The 19,116-nt window shown below is 44.8% G+C and overlaps 1 protein-coding gene across 2 annotated transcripts in view; it reads right to left on the bottom strand.

Annotated features, from left to right (window-relative positions):
• drg2 (developmentally regulated GTP binding protein 2) overlaps positions 1–19,116 on the bottom strand; it is a 44,733-nt gene that overhangs the window by 10,140 nt on the left and 15,477 nt on the right. For both annotated transcript variants that reach the window (XM_086000017.1, XM_086000016.1), the window contains exons 8-11: positions 16,073–16,170; positions 10,188–10,264; positions 7,817–7,905; positions 7,668–7,726 (exon numbers count right to left, since the gene is read on the bottom strand). In XM_086000017.1, the coding sequence (XP_085856143.1) occupies positions 7,668–7,726; positions 7,817–7,905; positions 10,188–10,264; positions 16,073–16,170 (323 nt within the window). The remainder of the gene's footprint in view (positions 1–7,667; positions 7,727–7,816; positions 7,906–10,187; positions 10,265–16,072; positions 16,171–19,116) is intronic.

The following is a 19,116-nucleotide window of genomic DNA, read 5'->3' as shown; positions in this document are numbered from 1 at the left end:
TCCAATCGTCTTAGATCCCCTTGCCATTGGACCAAGACCTTGCTCTGTCAAGCTCGTGTGGTAGCTGGTGTGCAACGGCCACCCCAGGTTAAAAGAATTCACACACAGGCATCTTCCACCCTTTAAAATGAAGTTCGGGACCTGGAACGTCAGGACCCTCATGGACAACCCCAACAGTGACAGACCGGAACGCCATACTGCTATCGTTGCCTGGGAGCTCAGACGTTTCGACATTGACATCGGCACCTTAAGTGAGACCCGGCGGGCAGGGGAAGGCTAGCTCAAGGAACAAGGCGGGGGCTACTTCTTCTGGAAAGGCAAACCTGAAGAAGAACGCCGTCTCCATGGGGTAGGCTTCGCCATAAAAATTGAGCTAGTTGGACGACTCAGAGACTCCCCTTGCGGTATAAACGAGCGCCTCATGACTCTTCAGCTCACCTTAGCCCGGAACCAGTGCGCTACGGTCATCAGTGCGTACGCTCCAACATTAGAAGCCACAGACGAGACCAAAGAGGAATTCTACTCCAGCCTCGAACAATCCCTGTCCCGAGCCTCAACGGGCGACAAGTTGATCCTCCTTGGCAACTTTAATGCCAGAGTTGGAAAGGACACAGACCTCTGGGGAGGCGTGATTGGCAGAGAGGGGGTAGGGAAAGCCAACTCCAATGGTACCCTCCGCCTGACGAAATGTTTAGAACATGGCCTTGTCATAACCAACACCTTGTTCCATCAGAGAGACAAGTACAAGGCTTCATGGCAGCACCCTCGCTCCAAACACTGGCATCTGCTGGACTACGTCATTGTCCAAGCGAGGAACCGCAAGGACGTCTGCATCACCCGCGCCATGACAGGAGCTGACGACTGCTGGACAGACCACCGCCTAATCCGCTCTGTCATCTCCATCAATGTAGCCCCAAAACAGTGGTGGCAACAGAAAAATGCCGCAGGAAAATCAACACTGGAGCACTCAAAGACCCCGCTAAGAAAGCCCTATTCAGCCTGCGCCTCACAACCAACCCAGTGATGCAGTGATTCTGGATGTGGTTTAGTCTAATAAACCAGAGATGACTAAATAAGTTAAGGTTTCAAAGAGCCGGCACAGGCACGATGGGCAGAATGGCCTCCTTCTGTGTTGTATGATTCTATAAAAGGTTAAGGAACATCTTAGTCACAGTGACCACAACATAATTGAGTTTGGCATCAGGCTCAGCATGGATAAGGACAGTACATCAAAGACTCTTAATCTGAGGAAGACAGATTTTGAGGTAATGAGAAAGCAGCTAATGGAGCTGGAGTCGAATAGATTGTTAGAAGGACAAATCTTAAGAAGAGAAGTGGTTACCTAGTAAATGCACAGTCCAGAGATTAAAAAGTCAAGTATCGCCACCGGGTAAGAAAAATAACAAGCATATGAGGAAACCTTTGTTGTCAACAAAGATAGTAATGCAAGGATTAAGGGGGAAAAAAAGGAGGATGTTCTTTAAATATAGATCTTCAATTTGGGTACAGTAACCTAGTGGCTATGGTAGCAACCAATGTTAAGCGCTCTGGGCCTCCCACGTAGCCGGCTCACTGGCTTTAAAATGGGAAAAACCGCACACGCGCAATATTCTGAATGGACCTAAAAGGGGCTGCACACACCCAAAAAAATTAAAGCGAGCATTGGTAGCAACCTAGAGGTCATGAGTTCAAAATCCACCATGGCAAGTTGTGAAATTGGGATAGCACCAGAAAATGACCGTGAAAGCTGCTGGACTGTCATAAAAAGGCAACCGGTTCACTAAAGTTGGAGGGAAGGAAGCCTGACATCTCTACCTGGCTGGCTCAATGCCCACAGGGCAACTAGGAATTCTGCTGAGAAGTATAAGGATAGGATGAAGACTGTTAAATAACTGGTTAGACAGGCAAAAATAAAGAAATGAGATAAGGATTGAAAGAAACATTAAAAAAAATGAATTTGTTTTCTGGATTTGTTGAGAAGGTGGTGGTGATCCTTCTCCTTGAACCACTGCAGTGCTTGTGCTACGGTGTCAGTGCTTTGCATTTGGGAAAGAGCAACACCAAGTACACTTACACTTTACATGCAACACCACTGAAATCGATTGAGAGAGAACAATTTTCGTGTTAGTGTATGATTCTCTAAAGGTTCATGACCAATGCGGAGAAGCTGTAGCCCAAGCAAATAGGGTATTAGGTTGCGACTATTCAAAACAAAGCAAAACTGTGGTTAGACCACATTTAGAATACTGCATCCAGTTTTGGTCCCTTCATATGGTGGGCGATAGAGGCTATGAAAAAGTTTCAGAGGAGGGCCACAAAAATGGTTCCCAGCTTAAAAAACTCTTTGTTTCTCAGAGAGGCTTAAAAAGCTGGGTCTATTCACTTTATAGATGCATAGAATTAGGGGTGATTTGACTGAGGTATATAGTTAAAGTATTAGATTGTGTTCCTATCAATGGATTATTTCAATTTGATGAACTGGGGAAGACCAGTGGTCATGCGTACAAGTTTGGAGAGGATAGATATTAGGCGGTTCTTCTTTTCCCAGAGGATAGTAGACCTTTGGAATCAGTTGCTTGCTTGTGCGGTGAGTGCTGATTCTCTACAAACCTTCGAGAGAGCTGGACCAGTTCCTGCTTGGGGCAGAGATCACATTTTATAAAAGGTAGGTGAAATATCAGCTAATATAAGCATGGTTAATGTGGTCTCCTGGACAAGTTTTCAACTCCCTAATTGGCCTTGGGAAATTATCTGTATTTTTGTCCCTCCCAGATTACATGGCTGCTGGTGGGTAGGGCGTGTCTAATCATGATGCTTCACGCATTCAGATTGTGTGGGGCAGGTTTGATGGACCAGATGGTCTTTTCCTGTCTGTCATCTTCATGTATTCATATGGTGCCCCCACAATGGTGTTAGGTAGGGATTCCAGGATTTTGACCCAGTGTTGATGGAGCAACAGCAGTAAATGTCCAAGTCAGGATGGTGTGTGATGTGGAGAAAAGCTTAGAGGTGATGGTGCTCCCATGACACTGCTTCTCTTGTCCTTATGAGTTGCTGCAGTGTAACCTGTAGATTGTACATACTGCAGCCACAGTGCATCGGTGGTGGAGGAGCGGATATTCAATCTAATGGCAGGAGTGTTGATCAAATGTACCACTCTGTCCTGATTGGTGCCACGTTTATTCGGTGTTGTTGCAGCTGCATCCAAGCAGGTGAGTGGTGACTATTCCATCACATTCCTGACTTAAACCTTGTAGATAGTAGAAAGGCTTTGAGCCACACGTTGCAGAACACCCAGCCTCTGCCCTGCTCGTAGCCATGTTGTTATGGCTGGTTCAATCCAGCTTCTGGTCAAGTTACCCCCAGGATGTTGATGGAGGTGGTCTTGACGATGTTGGTGCTAAGTACGGTCAGGGGAAGATAGTTGTGCTTATTCTTAATGGAGATGGTCAGGTTTTTTCTTGTTCAACGTGGTCATTTACCTGGTAGTGAGAGGCACAAATGTTACCTGCCACATGTCAGCCCAGTTGTCCAGGTCCTGTTGTAAGCTGGCATGGGCTGCTTCATTACCACTGAAGTTCTGAATAGAGCTAATTACTGTAGAATCATCAGCAAACAACTCCACTCCTGACATTATGATAGAGGGGATGTCATTGTTCAAACAGCCCCGAGGAACTCCTGCAGTGATGTCCTGTGGCTGCAATGATTGACCCAACAACAACAACCATCTTCCTGTGTGTCAGGTATGTCTCCAGCCACTGGAGTTTCCCCATGATCCCTCCTGACCTCAGTTTTGCTAGGGCTCCTTAGATGCCATACTCAGCCAAGTGCTGTCTTGATGTCGGAATCAGTGACTTTCATCTCTCCTCTGATATTCATCTCTTGTGCCTATGCCTGGATCAAGACTGTGATTAGGTCTGTAGCCAAGTATTTCAGTCAGAACCCAAGTTGAACATCGATGAGTAATGAGTAAGTTATTGGTGAGTAGGTGCCACGTGCCACTTGATAGCACTATGCATGACTCCTTCCGTCATTTTATTTATTTATTAAATACAGAGTACTGGAGAAGTGCTTGGGGGCTGGAGAAAGGCAGATGAAACGCCTATTTAAAAAAAATAAAAAGCAGCCAAGGTGACCCAGGATACCACTGCCAAGTGAGTTTGATGTTGATTGTGGGTAAAGTTATGGAAAGCCTATTAAAGATAAGGTCATAGAGCATCTGGATAGAAATAAAATCATAAAAGATCACCAATATGGATAGGTTCATGAAGGAACGGTCTTGCCAATCTAATTTACTAAGTTTCCTTTGAAGACATGACAAAGCTTCATAGGGGTATGGTAGTGGATGTGGTGTACTTGGATTTCAGTAAGACCTTTGATACAGTTCCTCTGGAAAGGTTGGTACTGAAAATAAAGAAAGCGGGAATCAAGTGGAAATATTTTATAATGTATACCTAATTGGGTTCTATCTGTTAACCAGAGGGTGATGGTACAGGGAGTCGTCAGCCTAGAATGTTAGCAGTGAGGGTCCACAAGAGTCTGTATTGGGACCTCATTTGTTTACTACCTTCATAAATGATCTGGAGGTAGGGGTCAAAGGCACAATGGCTGAATTTGAAGATGATACAAAGTTAATGAAGGTGGTAATCTCAAAAGCTGAACAGATTAAGCTACAGGAGGATTTGAATATACTTGGTAATTGGGTAGACAATTGGCAGATGAAATTCAATGCAGAGTAATAGAAGTGCTTCACATGGGGACAAAAAGCCCATGAAGGGACTATTACTTAAATGGAAACAAAAACAGTGTGTATGGAAAATGAGAGAGATCTGAGGGTCCCGATTGACAATAAATTGAAGCTTTTGCAACAATGTTCAGTGACAGTGAGTAAAGCAAATAAGATGTTGGGATGTATTAAAAAGGTCAATATTGAGCCAATCCTGGCACTTTATAAATCATTGGTGCGACTGCACTTAGAATCTTGTGTACAATTCTGATCGCCACAGTACAAAAAGGATATTACAATTATTGAGAGGATACAGGAGGGGATGGAGGGATTATTTAAATTACATGTTCTCACTGGAACAGGGAAGGTTGAGAGGTGATATGACTGTTGTTTTTAAAATTCTAAAGAGACTAGATCATGTAGGCCATAACAAGCGGTTTCATTTTGTCCAGAAGTTCAAAAGTAATCTGTGGAAACATCATCAGTGAGCAAGTGGTCAATCTGTGGAACAGGCTCCCTAAGGAGATGGTGGAAGCAGAAAGTGTTGATTCATTCAAATACTAATTAGATAAGATTTCTTTCAGAAAATAGTATTTTGGGATACAAAACGTGAGTAATTTGAGAGGCGAGTGCAGCATGCTTGGGAGGAACAGGTGACTTTGGACCTCTGGTTCCCAAAGCTCTTCAACACTGGGGGTATCCTCGCCTCATGTCTGGATCTGTTGTAGACTCATTGATAGAGATTGATTGCCAGGAATTGCCAACAACTCCATTATTGTTGTATCATGTGGCTACGAGGAGGTGAACTAGATAAACCATGGTCATTTTTAACCTAGCAATTCTTAAGTTCAATTTCACAATTTGCCATGGGGGAATCTGAACTCTCAATCTCTGGGTTGCAAGTCCAGGACCATAACAACTACATTGCTGTACCCTATAAATATATAATAAACAGTCAAAGAAGTAGCAGGGTTTTTGAAAGGCCCCAACGGGAACATCATATTTAGCAACTGGAAAACTACAGATATCCTAACATTGTTCGTGGTTTAACGTCCATGGAAGTGAGGGTTGATTTTTCGGAAATTGTGAGGGCAATAGCAATGATTGATAAGGAATTGATGTAAATGTTGAAGCCACTAAAAGAGGATAAGAATCCAGGGCCAGATGGCTTGCATATAAAGGTAATTAAAGATAAAACTGGCTTAAAGTTCTGGTAGGCATTTTTAATGAACCATTAGAATCGAGAGTTGTACCAAATGAATGAAGAGATGGGAGCATAATACCCATCTTTCAAAAAGGGCAACAGGACTGGCCTGGAAATTATACCGTGACGTCTGTTTGCATGATTTTGGCGGGGGGGGGGGGGGGTGCGAGAGAGGGAAAAGAGAGAAAGATCATGCTCGACAAACTTTTGAGGAGGTAACAGTGCCACATAAGAGGCTAGTCCATAAGGCAGAAAAGCACAGAATAAGTGGACAGTTATTGAAGTGGATCATAGGAGATAGACGGTGGTCGCGCACGGAGCTCTGACAGAATGGCAGGAAGTGACTGGCGAGGTGTCCCAAGGATCATTTCTGGGCCTTTGCTAATCACGTATACCAATATTTTAGAAATGGAGATAGCGACAAAACGGTCAAATTGCTGATGATATGAACTTGGGAGTGGGGTGGCGAATGCAAACAATCAAGAGAAGGCAGATTAGGTGCAGAGTGACATAGAGAAATTAGGAAGTTAAGATAAGAAATGGCAAATTAAATTCAATGTAGATGAGTGCAAGGTGAGACAAGGGAAGAACAATATACATTGGAACTATCAACTAAATGGTGTTAGTCTACAGGATACAACTCAGGAAAAGGATTTGGGATTAGTGGACAGATTGTTAAAACCATCAGCACAGTGTGTGGCAGTCGTAAATAAGACAACTAGGATCTTCGGTTGTATAGTGCATGCAAAATAAAAATTGCAAAATACTAAGCCGATACAGGGCATAAGTTTGTCCCCACCTAGAGCACAGTGTGCAGTTCTGGTCACTAGGTTACAGGGCAGACATCATGGCAGTGCAAAAGGTGTGGCATCAGACACCTGAGCTATAACGAGAGACTACAGAAGCCGAGTTCTTTTACACGAGAAGACAGAGCTGACTTTATTGAGATATTCAAGATCCGTAAAGGTATCGACACTTTTAACCCTGAGAAAAGGTTCACCATGGTCCCAAGAAGTAAGGTGAAATTCAGATGGGGGAACGTGCATGAATAGATCAGCTATAACCATTTCACAAAGATGGTGAATGATCAGAATGTTGCACTCAAAAAGGAGATCAAGGTTGATGAAATCAGTCATTTTAAGATGGAGTTGGACAGGCATTTGAGAAGAAAGTCAATTCAGGATTATAAGCGTGAACTAAGTATTCTTTTTGAACTCTGGGGCCAGTCAGATGGACCAAAATAGTCTTTTCCGATCTTGCACATTCCTATATACACACAGAGCCCAATGGAGAGCTATATTTGAAAACTAAAATAAAGAGTCAAGGTGCTTAGTGGGTAAAGACAGTGAGAAGCTCATTCATTCAGACCATGAAGTTCTCAAGCTCAATCCCTGGTCGGTGCCGAGTTAGCTGATCTTAAGCAGACTGACAGTAGATCACAACAATCTGCCCGGGTTCCTGCTCCTGACCGTTCTGCTGGAACAGTATGTGTGGAATTCAGGTGCAGACACGATGGAAAGCAGCTATGACGCTCCGCAAGGTTGAATAGTTTGTGGACACTCACTGCCGAGGACCACATATGAAAAATGACCACTTGGGAAAACTGCAGTAAGGAAAATACGAGTCAGCTTGACCTTAAAGTCACAGCTTCACACAGTAACTGAGCTGCAATTACACACACTAAATCATTAGCAATTTTAGAAGATTGGAGCGGGGGCAGAAAGATGCTTTTCTTACCACATGTTCAACCGAGGCGGATCTTCTCATAATTATAGCACCCGAAAAATCTGGTCTCTCTGTTCAAAACAAAATTTGCATTACATTGTTAGAAATGTGTGCACACAAATTTAAAACACGAGGTAATTCAGTGTTGCATCTTCTCCTACCTCCTCTTTTTTTTGTGTAGATGCAGATTAGCGCGAGGTATTCCCACAGTATTTCAAGCAGATAGTCCAAGTTCAGCTTCATCTCACAGCTAGAGAGATGGACACATTAGATATAAATGACAAACATCCTGGCAATCACAAGAATTGAAAATTAGATAGGATCTCACAGGGGTCGCCGCTTGGACCTCCTGCTTCTCATCCACACAAGTGACCAAGATACTGAAACCAACGGTAAACTGGCAATATTTGTTAACATCACATGGAATTGGGAGTGGTGGAGCAAGAGAATACAGCAAAAGGCATTTAAATTATTATACACTTGGGAAGCCACACGGCAAATGAAATTTCACACTGATAAATAAATATTTCACAAAGGCCAAAAATGATTAAGGAATATAGGAACAGGATAGGTCATTCAGCCTCTTGTGCTTGTTCCACCATTCTGGCTGATCTGCATCTTAACTCCATTTACCCACCTTGATTCCCTAACCCTTGCCTAACAGAAATCTATCCATCTCAGTTTTAAAATTTTCAATTGACCCCAGCCTCAACAGCTTTTTGGGGGAAGAGAGTTCCAGATTTCCACTAGCCCGTGTGTGAAGAAGTGCTTCCTCACATTACCCCTGAACGGCCTAGCTCTAATTTTAAGGTTATAGAAACATAGAAGATAGGAGCAGGAGTAGGCCATTCGGCCCCTCAAGCCTGCTCCGCCATTCAATGCGATCATGGCTGATCATCCAAACTCACTACCCTGTCCCTGTTTTCTCCCCATATCCCTTGATCCGTTTAGCCTTAAGAAATATATCCAACTCCTTCTTGAATATATTTAATGAATTGGCCTCTACTGCCTTCTGTGGTAGAGAATTCCACAGGTTCACCACTCTCTGGGTGAAGAAATTCCTCCTCATCTCTGTCCTAAATGGCTTACCCCTTATCCTTAAGACTGTGAACCCTGGTTCTGGACTCCCCGGCCATCAGGAACATCCTTCCTGCATCTAGTCCTGTTAGAATTTTATAAGTTTCAATTTTATAAGTTGTGTCCCTTATTCCGGACTCCCTCACCAGAGGAAATAGTTTCTCTCGCTCTACACTATCAACTCTTTTAATCATCTTAAACACCTCAATCAGATCACCCCTCAATCTTCTATACTCGAGGGAATACAGGCCTAGTCTATGCAACCTGCCCTCATAATGTAACCCTTTTAGCACCGGCATCATTCTGGTGAATGCACTGTACTCCCTTCAAGGCCAATGTATCCTTCCTGAGGTGCGGTGCCCAGAACTAAATGCAGTTCTCCAGATGAGGCCTAATCAGAGCTCTATACAACTGAAGCATGACTTCCATCCCTTTGTGTTCGAGCCCCTTGAGATAAAGGCCAACATTCCATTAGGCATTTTAATTATGAGGGTCCCACTCGTCCTCAACTTCAGCCCTCGTATTCAACGGATCATCCTCTGCCATTTCCAATGCAACCCAATCACCAAACACATTTTCCTCTCCTCTTTCAGCATTCCGAAGGGACAGTTCCCTGTGTGACACCCGGGTGCACCCCATCACCTGCTCTTTCACCTCTTCCCAGGGCCTGAAACGCTCCTTCCAGGTGAGACAGCGATTTACTTCTTGTTCTTCCAACCTCATATACTGTACTCGTTGCTTGCAACGCAGTTTCTTGTATATCAGAGACACCAATCGCAGATTGGGTGCTCATTTTGCTGAACACTCCCGTTCCATCCACACGCGTGACCAAGTTTCCGGTCACTTGCCACTTTAATTCTCCGTCCCACTCCCAAGGTTCGGATCAGAGGTCACTGACCTGAAACATTAACCCTCCCTTCCTCTCGCACAGATGCTCCCTGACATGTTGAGTGTTTCCAGCATTTCTGTTTTTATTTCAGATTTCCAACATCCGCAGTATTTTGCACTTTGTTTAAAGGCAGTGAAATATCGGCCCGCCCTCCTGCTGCTGATTGCTATCCTGTGATTTCTGCTGAAGCACATCTATAAATGCCTGGTGAGGACAGGATCAGAGTTGGCTATGATGACCCTTCACAATCAAACAGCCTGCTAACCTCACTGTCCAAGCTCACACCAGAATGGCCAGCTGATTAAAGCACCAATGGATGACCAGCGTCTGTAGAACTACACGGAGTTAATGATTTCAGGAGGAAGGTGGGTGGGAAGAGACTTGCAGAACAAGGAGCGAGAAACATTTCACCATTTCTTACAGCAGTCCAGTGAGACCTACCCATACTCACTGCTTTCATTCAATTCAGCAGACTAGTAAACATGTTTTTTTCTTTACAGCACACATTTGAAATGAAGAATGCCAACATTTTACAGCACTCATATAAATTTGCATAAAAGGCTTACCTCATCACTACACTGTGCGATTCTCTGGCCAAACGGTCCACCTCCTCCAAGGAGATCTGATCAATTTTATTGTAAACCTTTTTTATGAGCAAAAAACAATAAAATACCAAACACTATGATTGAAAACATGGAAACACATTAAGCATTCACAGACAAGTCACTGCACTGGTTATCTTAAAAGTGTGAAGTTCGTGTTTATTCAGCAGAGTAAGGATTATAAGAACATAAGAATTTGGAGCAGGAGCAGACCATTCGGCCCCTCGAGCCTGCTCTACCATTCAATAAGATCATAGCTGATCTTCGACCTCAACTCCACTTTCCCGTCGGATCTCCTTATCCCTTGATTCCCCTAGAGTCCAAAAATCTATCTATCTCAGCCTTGAAACATAGAAAACATAGAAGATAGGAGCAGGAGTAGGCCATTCGGCCCCTCGAGCCTGCTCCGCCATTTAGTGAGATCATGGCTGATCATCCAAATTCAGTACCCTGTCCCTGCTTTCTCCCCATATCCCTTGATCCCTTTAGCCTTAAGAAATATATCCAACTCCTTCTTGAATATATTTAATGAATTGGCCTCAACTGCCCTGTGTGGCAGAGAATTTCACAGGTTCACCACTCTCTGGGTGAAGAAATTCCTCCTCAGATCTCAGTCCTAAATGGCTTACCCCTTATCCTTAGACTGTGACCCCTGGTTCTGGACTCCCCCGCCATCGGGAACATCCTTCCTGCATCTAGTCTGTCTAGTCCTGTTAAAATTTTAAGTTTCAATGGGATCCCCTCTCATTCTTCTAAACTCCAGCGAATATAAGACTAATCGACCCAATCTCTCCTCAAGTCATTTCTGCCATCCCAGGTATCAGTCTGGTGAATCTTCGCTGCACTCTCTCCACGGCAAGAACATCCTTCCTCAGATAAGGCGACCAAAACTGCACACAATACTCAAGGTGTGGTCTCACCAAGGCCCTGTACAACTGCAGCAAGACATCCTTGCTCCTGTACTCAAATCCTCTCGCTATGAAGGCCAACATACCATTTGCCTTCTTAACCGCCTGCTGCACCTGCATGCTTACCTTCAGCGACTGGTGCACAAGGACAGCCAGGTCGCGTTGCACTTACCCTTTTCCCAATCTATTGCCGTTCAGATAATAATCTGTCTTCCTGTTTCTGCCACCAAAGTGGATAACCTCGCATTTATCCACATTACACTGCATTTGCCATGCATCTTCCCAATCACCCAACCTGTCCAAAGCGTACTGAAGTTTCTCTGCATCCTCCTCACAGCACACACGCCCACCCAACTTTGTGTCGTCTGCAAACTTGGAGATATTACATCTAGTTCCCGCGTCAAGATCATTTATATATATTGTGAATAACTGGGGTCCTAGCACCGATCCCTGCGGTACCCCACTAGTCACTGCCTGCCACTCGGAAAAAGACCCGTTTATTCTAACTCTCTGCTTCCTGTCTGCCAACCAGTTCTCTATCCAAGACAATACCTTACCCCCAATCCCATGTGCTTTAACTTTACACGCTAATCTCTTATGCGGGACCTTATCGAAAGCCTTCTGAATGTCCAAATACACCACATCTACTGGTTCTCCCTTATCTATTCTACCAGTTACATCCTCAAAAAATTCCAGTAGATTAGTCAAGCATGATTTACCTTTTGTAAATCCATGTTGACTTTGTCCGATCCTGTCAGTTTTCCAAGGGCTCTATTACATCTTTTATAATGGACTCTAGCATTTTCCCCACTTCCGATGTCAGGCTTACCAGTGTATAATTCCCCATTTTTTCTCTACCACCCTTTTTAAATAGTGGGGTAACATTAGCTATCCTCCAATCCATGGGAACTGTTCCAGAGTCTATAGAATTTTGGAAGATGACCAGCAATGCAACTACTATTTCTAGGGCCACTTCCTTAAGTACCCTAGGATGTAGATTATCAGGCCCTGGGGATTTATCGGCCTTCAATCCCATCAATTTCCCGAATACCATTTCCCTACAAATACTGATTTCATTCAATTCCTCCCTCTCATTAGACCCTATGTTCCCCGACATCTCTGGGAGGCTATTTGTGTCCTCCTTTGTGAAGACAGAACCAAAGTATGTATTTAATTGGTCTGCCATTTCTTTGTTCCCCATTATAAATTCCCCTGATTCTGACTGCAAGGGACCTATGCTTGACTTCACCAATCTTTTTTTCTTCACATATCTATAGGAGCTTTTACAGTCAGTTTTTATGTTCCCTGCAAGCTTACTCTCAAATCTATTTCCCCCCTCTTAATTAATCCCTTTGTCCTCCTTTGCTGAATCCTAAACTGCTCCCAATCCTCAGGTTTGCTGCTTTTTCTGGCCAAATTATATGTCCTCTCCTTGGATCTTATGCTATCCCTAATTTCCCTTGTTAGCCATGGTTGAGTCACCTTTTTTGTTTTATTTTTATGCCAAACAGGGATGAACAAATTCTGTAGTTCATCCATGCGATCTTTAAATGTTTGCCATTGCCTATCCACCGCCAACCCTTTAAGTAACGTTCCCCAATCCATCCTAGCCAACTCGTGCCTCTTACTATTGAATATGCTCAACGACTGAGTATCCACAGCCCTCTGGGGTAGAGAATTCCCAAGATTCACAACCCTCTGAGTGAAGAAATTCCTCCTCATCTCAGTCTTAAATGGCCAACCCCTTATCCCTCTGGAGATTCTTTGCATCCTCCACACAATTTGCTTTCCACCTATCTTTGTATCATCAGCAAATTTGGCTACATTACATTCAGTCCCTTCATCCAAGTCATTAATATAGATTGTAAATAGTTGAGGCCCCAGCACTGATCCCTGCGGCACCACACGAGTTAGCTTGCCAACCTGAAAATTACCCATTTATCCTGACTCTGTTTTCTGTTAGTTAGCCAATCCTCTAGCCATGCTAATATATTACCCCCAACCCCGTGAGCTCTTATCTTGTGTAGTAACCTTTTATGTGGCACCTTATCGAATGCCTTCTGGAAATCCAAATACACAACATCTACTGGTTCCCCTTTATCCATCCTGCTTGTTATATACTCAAAGAACTCCAGCAAATTTGTCAAACATGTTTTCCCTTTCATAAAACCATGCTGACTCTGCTTGACTATATTATGATTTTCTAAATGTCCTGCTAGCACTTCCTTAATGATGGACTCCAGCATTTCCCCAATGACAGATGTTAGACTAACTGGTCTATAGTTTCCTGCTTTCTGTCTCCCTCCTTTCTTAAATAGGGGCGTTACATTTGCGGTTTTCCAGTCCGCTGGGACCTCTCCAGAATCTAGGGAATTTTGGTAGATGCATCCACTATCTCTGCAGCCACCTCTTTTAAGACTCTCGGATGCAGGATGCAGGCCATCGGGTCCAGGGGACTTGTCCACCTTTAGTCCCATTAGTTTGCCTAGTACTTTCGATCCAGTGATAGTGATTGTTTTAAGTTTCCCCCCCCCCCCACCCCAATATTGGGATGCTTTTAGTGTCTTCTACCATGAAAACCGATACAAAATATTTGTTCAAAGTCTCCGCCATTTCCGTTTCCCATTATTAATTCCCCAGACTCATCCTCTAGGGGACCGTTTACTTTAGCTACTCTCTTCCTTTTTATATACCTGTAGAAGCTCTTACTGTCTGTTTTTATATTTCTTGCTAGCTTACTCTCATAAGCTATCTTCTCTCTCCATCATTTTTTTAGTCATCCTTTGCTGGTTTTTAAAATTTCCCAATCCTCTGGCCTTCCACTATTCTTCGCAACATTTGTATGCTTTTGTTTTCAATTTGATACCATCCTTTTCCTCTTTAGTTAGCTACGGATGGTTCATCCTTCTTTTAGAGTCTTTCTTTCTCACTGGAATATATCTTTGCTGAGAGTTATGAAACAAATGTGAGGAGCTCATGGTCTTCTTTGTCTCTAAGATTGAGACCATCCGTTCAGCTGCCTCTGCCACTTCCCTTCCTTCCCCTAGCCCACTGGGCCAAACTAGCCCTGAACTCAATTCTTTCTCGTTTCTCTCCGATCTCCCCTCATCACCTCTCTGCATTCATCTTGTCTACGAGACCCACCTCCTGCTCCCTCGACCCTATTCCCACCAAACTGCTGACCACCCAACTTCCTTTTCTGGCTCCCATGTTAGCTGATAATTGTTAACGGTTCTCTCTCCTCAGGTACTGTCGCCCTCTCCCTCAAATCTGCCGTCATCACCCCTCTCCTCAAAAAGCCAAATCTTGATCCCTCCGTCCTTGCAAACTACCGCCCCATCTCCAACCTCCCTTTCCTCTCCAAAGTCCTGCCAAATCCGTGCCCATCTTTCCACAATTCCATGTTTGAATCCCTCCAATCAAGTTCCCGCCCTTGCCATAGTACCGAAACGGCTCTCATCAAAGTCACAAATGACACCCATTGTGACTGTGACAAAGGTAAACTATCCCTCCTCGTCCTTTTTGACTTGTCTGCAGCCTTTGACACGGTTGACCACTCCATCCTTCTCCAACACCTCTCCACCGTCGTCCAGCTGGGTGGGACTGCACTCACCCGGTTCCATTCTTATCCATCTAATCGTAACCAGAGAATCACCTACAACGGCTTCTCTTCCCGCTCCCGCATCATTAACTCTGGTGTCCCCCAAGGATCTATCCTTGGCCCCCTCCTGTTTCTCATCTACATGTTGCCCCTTGGCGACATCATCCGAAAACACAGCTTCAGTTTCCACACGTACGCTGACGACACACAGCTCTACCTCACTACTTCTTCTCTCGACCCCTCCACGGTCTCTAAATTGTCAGACTGCTTGTCCGACATACAGTTCTGGATGAGCAGCAATGTTCTCCAATTAAATATTGGGAAAACCAAAGCCATTGTTTTCGGTCCCCGCCACAAACTCCGTTCCCTAGCCACTGACTCCATCCCTCTCCCTAACATCTGTCTGAGACTGAACCACACTGTTCACAACCTTGGTGTCATATTTGACCCTGAAATTGCTTCCGATCACATAGCTGCAGCATAACAAAGACCGCCTACTTCCACCTCCGTAACATCGCCCGTCTCCACCCTTGCCTCAGCTCATTCGCTGCCGAAACCCTCATTCATGCCTTGACTCTTACCTCTAGACTTGACTATTCCAACGCATTCCTGGCTGGCCTCCCACATTCCACCCTACGAAAACTTGAGGTTATCCAAAAGTCGGCTGCCCGTGTTCTAACTCGCACCAGGTCCCGTTCGCCCATCACCCCTGTGCGCGCTGACCTACATTGGCTCCCGGTTAAGTATCCCTGGCCCAAGACCGCACAAAGTGGAGGAGAAGCATCCGGGAAGGCCCCGAACACCTCGAGTCTCTTCACCGGGAGCAAGCGGAAGCCAAGCGCAGGCAGCACAAGGAGCGCACGTCAACCCAAGCACCCCACCCACCCACCCCTTCAACCACCGTCTGCCCCACCTGTGACAGAGACTATAGGTCCCGCATTGGACTCATCAGTCACCTGAGAACTCATTTTTAATGTGAAAGCAAGTCATCCTCGGTTCCAAGAGACTGCCTAAGAACAACAACATTGGCTCCCGGTTAAGCAGCGCCTCGATTTCAAAATTCTCATCCTTGTTTTCAAATCCCTCCATGGCCCCCCCCCCCCCCGCTCTTTCCTCCTTTAAGATGCTCCTTAAAACCTACCTCGTCACCTGCCCTAAGTTATCCTTATGTGGATCGGTGTCAACATTTTTTTGGTCTTAAAATGCTCCTGTGCAGCACCTTGGGACATTTTACTGCATTAAAGGCGCTATATAAATACAAGTTGTTGTTGTACACATTAGTTGCTGAACATAGCTACATCAAAAGTTGTCCATCTAGAGATAGTTGGAGTCCAACTTACATAAAGACAAGGCATGTGCACACGGTTTCCAACTAGCACATCTATAAATTCATCAGCAGTTGCATCTGCCCTGAAGAGAACTTCTGCATTGAAGATTTCTGGGATGGAAAATATTAAGGATCAAAAATAACCTTAATTCTTCTAATTAATGCTTCATCGGAGGCAATTTTCAATTGCTGCCCACCCCGTTAATGCTGGAAAACAGTGTGGGCAACAGTTGAAAATAATTATTTTACATTTTTTTTTATAAAGTAGCCCGCTCCTTGGCCACCCAAGGCACTCCCGATGCAATCTTCAGGCGAGCCTGCAAATGGGCAGCCACTGATCCTGCACAAAACAGGCAGGTGCCTACTTAAATATGCAAATTGGGATCCGACACCATTTGGGATCAATGGAGGCTGTTCACAAAACAGCCACGAAAGTTTTTCCACGTTTGTGGGGCCGGTATGAACAGGAATGGTGTGACATGCTGCCAGCCGTTCTGTGGATCTCCTCTGGAGTTCCTCCCCATCTCTTCTGGCTTGGCTCCGTTATGGAGCCACCAGATTTTCTGCCTCTCAGATTGGGGAGCTGCCAGTCAGTGCTCTGTGCACACGGCAGCTTGTTAACCCAATGCAAACGAGGCCCCAACTCAGATAATGCAGGTGTCATACGACAGGTATTGGTCAAGAAATCGATCGCTCCGTCCGCCTGATAAGGGTGAATGTTGAAAATCACCCTGGGAGTCAACATTGTTAACAAAAGCAGATTCTGTGCACACAGCCACTTCATAAACAAATACATTATTCAGGGAGGAAGATGGAATCAGGATCCAACTTCCAAAATTGGTGCGAAGCCTAAATTTTACACATCCATAATTGGGATGATTTTCAAAATTAAGGATTAATGTAAAGAAAATGTTATTCAGGAGAGTTGATTGCAAGTTTTTTTTTAAATTTGTTCCATAATTTTTTTTATTAATTCAGGGGATGTGGGCGTCGCTGGCAAGGCCAGCATTTACTGCCCATCCCCAATTTCTCTTGAAAAGGTGGTGATGAGCCACCTTCTTGAACCGCTGCAGTCCGTGCGGTTAAGTGTTGTTAGGGAGTTCCAGGATTTTGGCCCAGCGACGATGAAGGAACGGCGATATATGTCCAAGTCATAATGGTGTGTAACTTGGAGGGGATGGTGTTCCCATGCGCCTGCGGCCCTTGTCCTTCTGGGTGTTAGAGGTCACAGGTTTGGGAGATGCTGTTGAAGAAGCCTTGGCGAGTTGCTGCACTGCATCTTGTAGATGGTACACACTGCAGCCTCAGTGCGCCGGTGGTGGAGGGAGTGAATGTTTAAGGTGGTGGATGGGGTGCCAATCAAGCGGGCAGCTTTATCCTGGATAGTGTCGAGCTTCTTGAGTGTTGTTGGAGCTGCGCTCATCCAGGCAAGTGGAGAGTATTCCAACACACTCCTGAATTGTGCCTTGTAGGTGGGGAGAAGACTTCGGGGAATCAGGAGCAATGTTCCCCCTAAGGTGCGCAGGCACGTGGCCACGCATCGATCAAGAGGTCTCACGCAGGCCGCTCACAAGCTGTTGCCACGGGAACATACACGAAAACAAAATTAGAAGGAGCATTGCTCAGGAGACGAGTCACTCGCCGCAGAATACCAAGCCTCTGACCTGCTCTTGTAGCCACAGTATTTATGTGGCTGGTCCAGTTAAGTTTCTGGTCAATGGTGACCCCCCCCCCCAGGATGTTGGTGGTGGGGGATTCAACGATGGCAATGCCACTGAATGTCAAGAGGTGGTTAGACTCTCTCTTGTTGGAGATGTTCATTGCCTGGCACGAATGTTGCTTGCCGCTGAGAAGCCCAAGCCTGAATGTTGTCCAGGCCTTACTGCATCCAGGCATAGGCTGCTTTATTATCTGGAGAGTTGCATTGGGCCTAGGACACTCCCCCGAGGAACGCCAGCAGCAATGAATTGAGATCAAATTACATCATTTTTAGCCTTCTTTGTTCCAGTGGAAATAGTTCAGGCACCACTTTAATGGGCACTAAAGTTTACTACTCTTAATTTGAATTGAAATCATGCAAAAACACTTCCTGTGCTGTTTTACTAGATAATTTGTTTTCAAGCAGAAATAGACTAGAATTAGCAATCTCATTCAGAGAGGCCATAGGAAGGCTGGGATGGAGAATAAAAAAGAAATGGCACACTGGTACAGTAGGTGAGTTCTTCGGAGTTGGTAGTTGACACATTTTGGGGGTGAGCAAAGGGAGTTTTAAGTTGAATCTGACTGTGCTATATCTAACCTAGGAGTGCTTGATAATGGGTGTCTGAAATGGGAAGAGATCCATCCCACAGCACTAAAAATTTTCTGTGCCTCTCCACATTGAACCAAGAATCTTAGGAGCAAAAAAAATTTGAAGAGTTTAAAACCTCCTCACCCCACCTCAACCACTCTCAAATCTGGTCAACAACCAACCAAGGCACTTGGTCTGAGAGTGGTATTCTAACTGCGATGGTGTGGTATGAGCTAGTGAATCAATAATTGGGCCAACCTAACTCATTTGTTCTTCATTCTCAGGGAGGAGATGAAAGAGTCACAAAAAAGATCTGAAAGTGTTACAGTGATTTAATGGAAGGGCCTTTTTTTTTAACGCTAGAGTTCTCCTACAAATGTCAGCCTTGGTCTCAACCATGGCTCATTGGTAGCACTCTTGTCAGAGTCAGAAGGTCACGGGCTCCAAGCCCCACTCCAGAGATTTGAGCATATAATCTCGGCTGGCACGCCAGTGTGGTACTGAGTGAGTGCTGAACTGTCGGAGGGGCCATCTTTTGGATGAGACGTTAAACAGAGACCCCGCCTGCCCTCTCAGGTGGATGTAGATCGCACGGCACTATTCCAAGCAGAGCACGGGAGTTTTTATTTATTCCTCAACCAATATCACTACAACAAATTAGCTGGTCATTTATTTAAATGCTGTTTGTGAGATTTTATTGTGCAGAAATTAGTGGCCACGTTTCCTACTTTACACCAGTGACTATACTTCAAACAGTAGTTCATTGG

This window comes from Somniosus microcephalus, chromosome 11 (assembly GCF_052327205.1).
Source record: "Somniosus microcephalus isolate GS21.2 chromosome 11, FLI_Smic_1.0, whole genome shotgun sequence".
Taxonomy (NCBI): Eukaryota; Metazoa; Chordata; class Chondrichthyes; order Squaliformes; family Somniosidae; genus Somniosus; species Somniosus microcephalus.
This window is presented reverse-complemented; position numbering and strand designations above follow the sequence as displayed.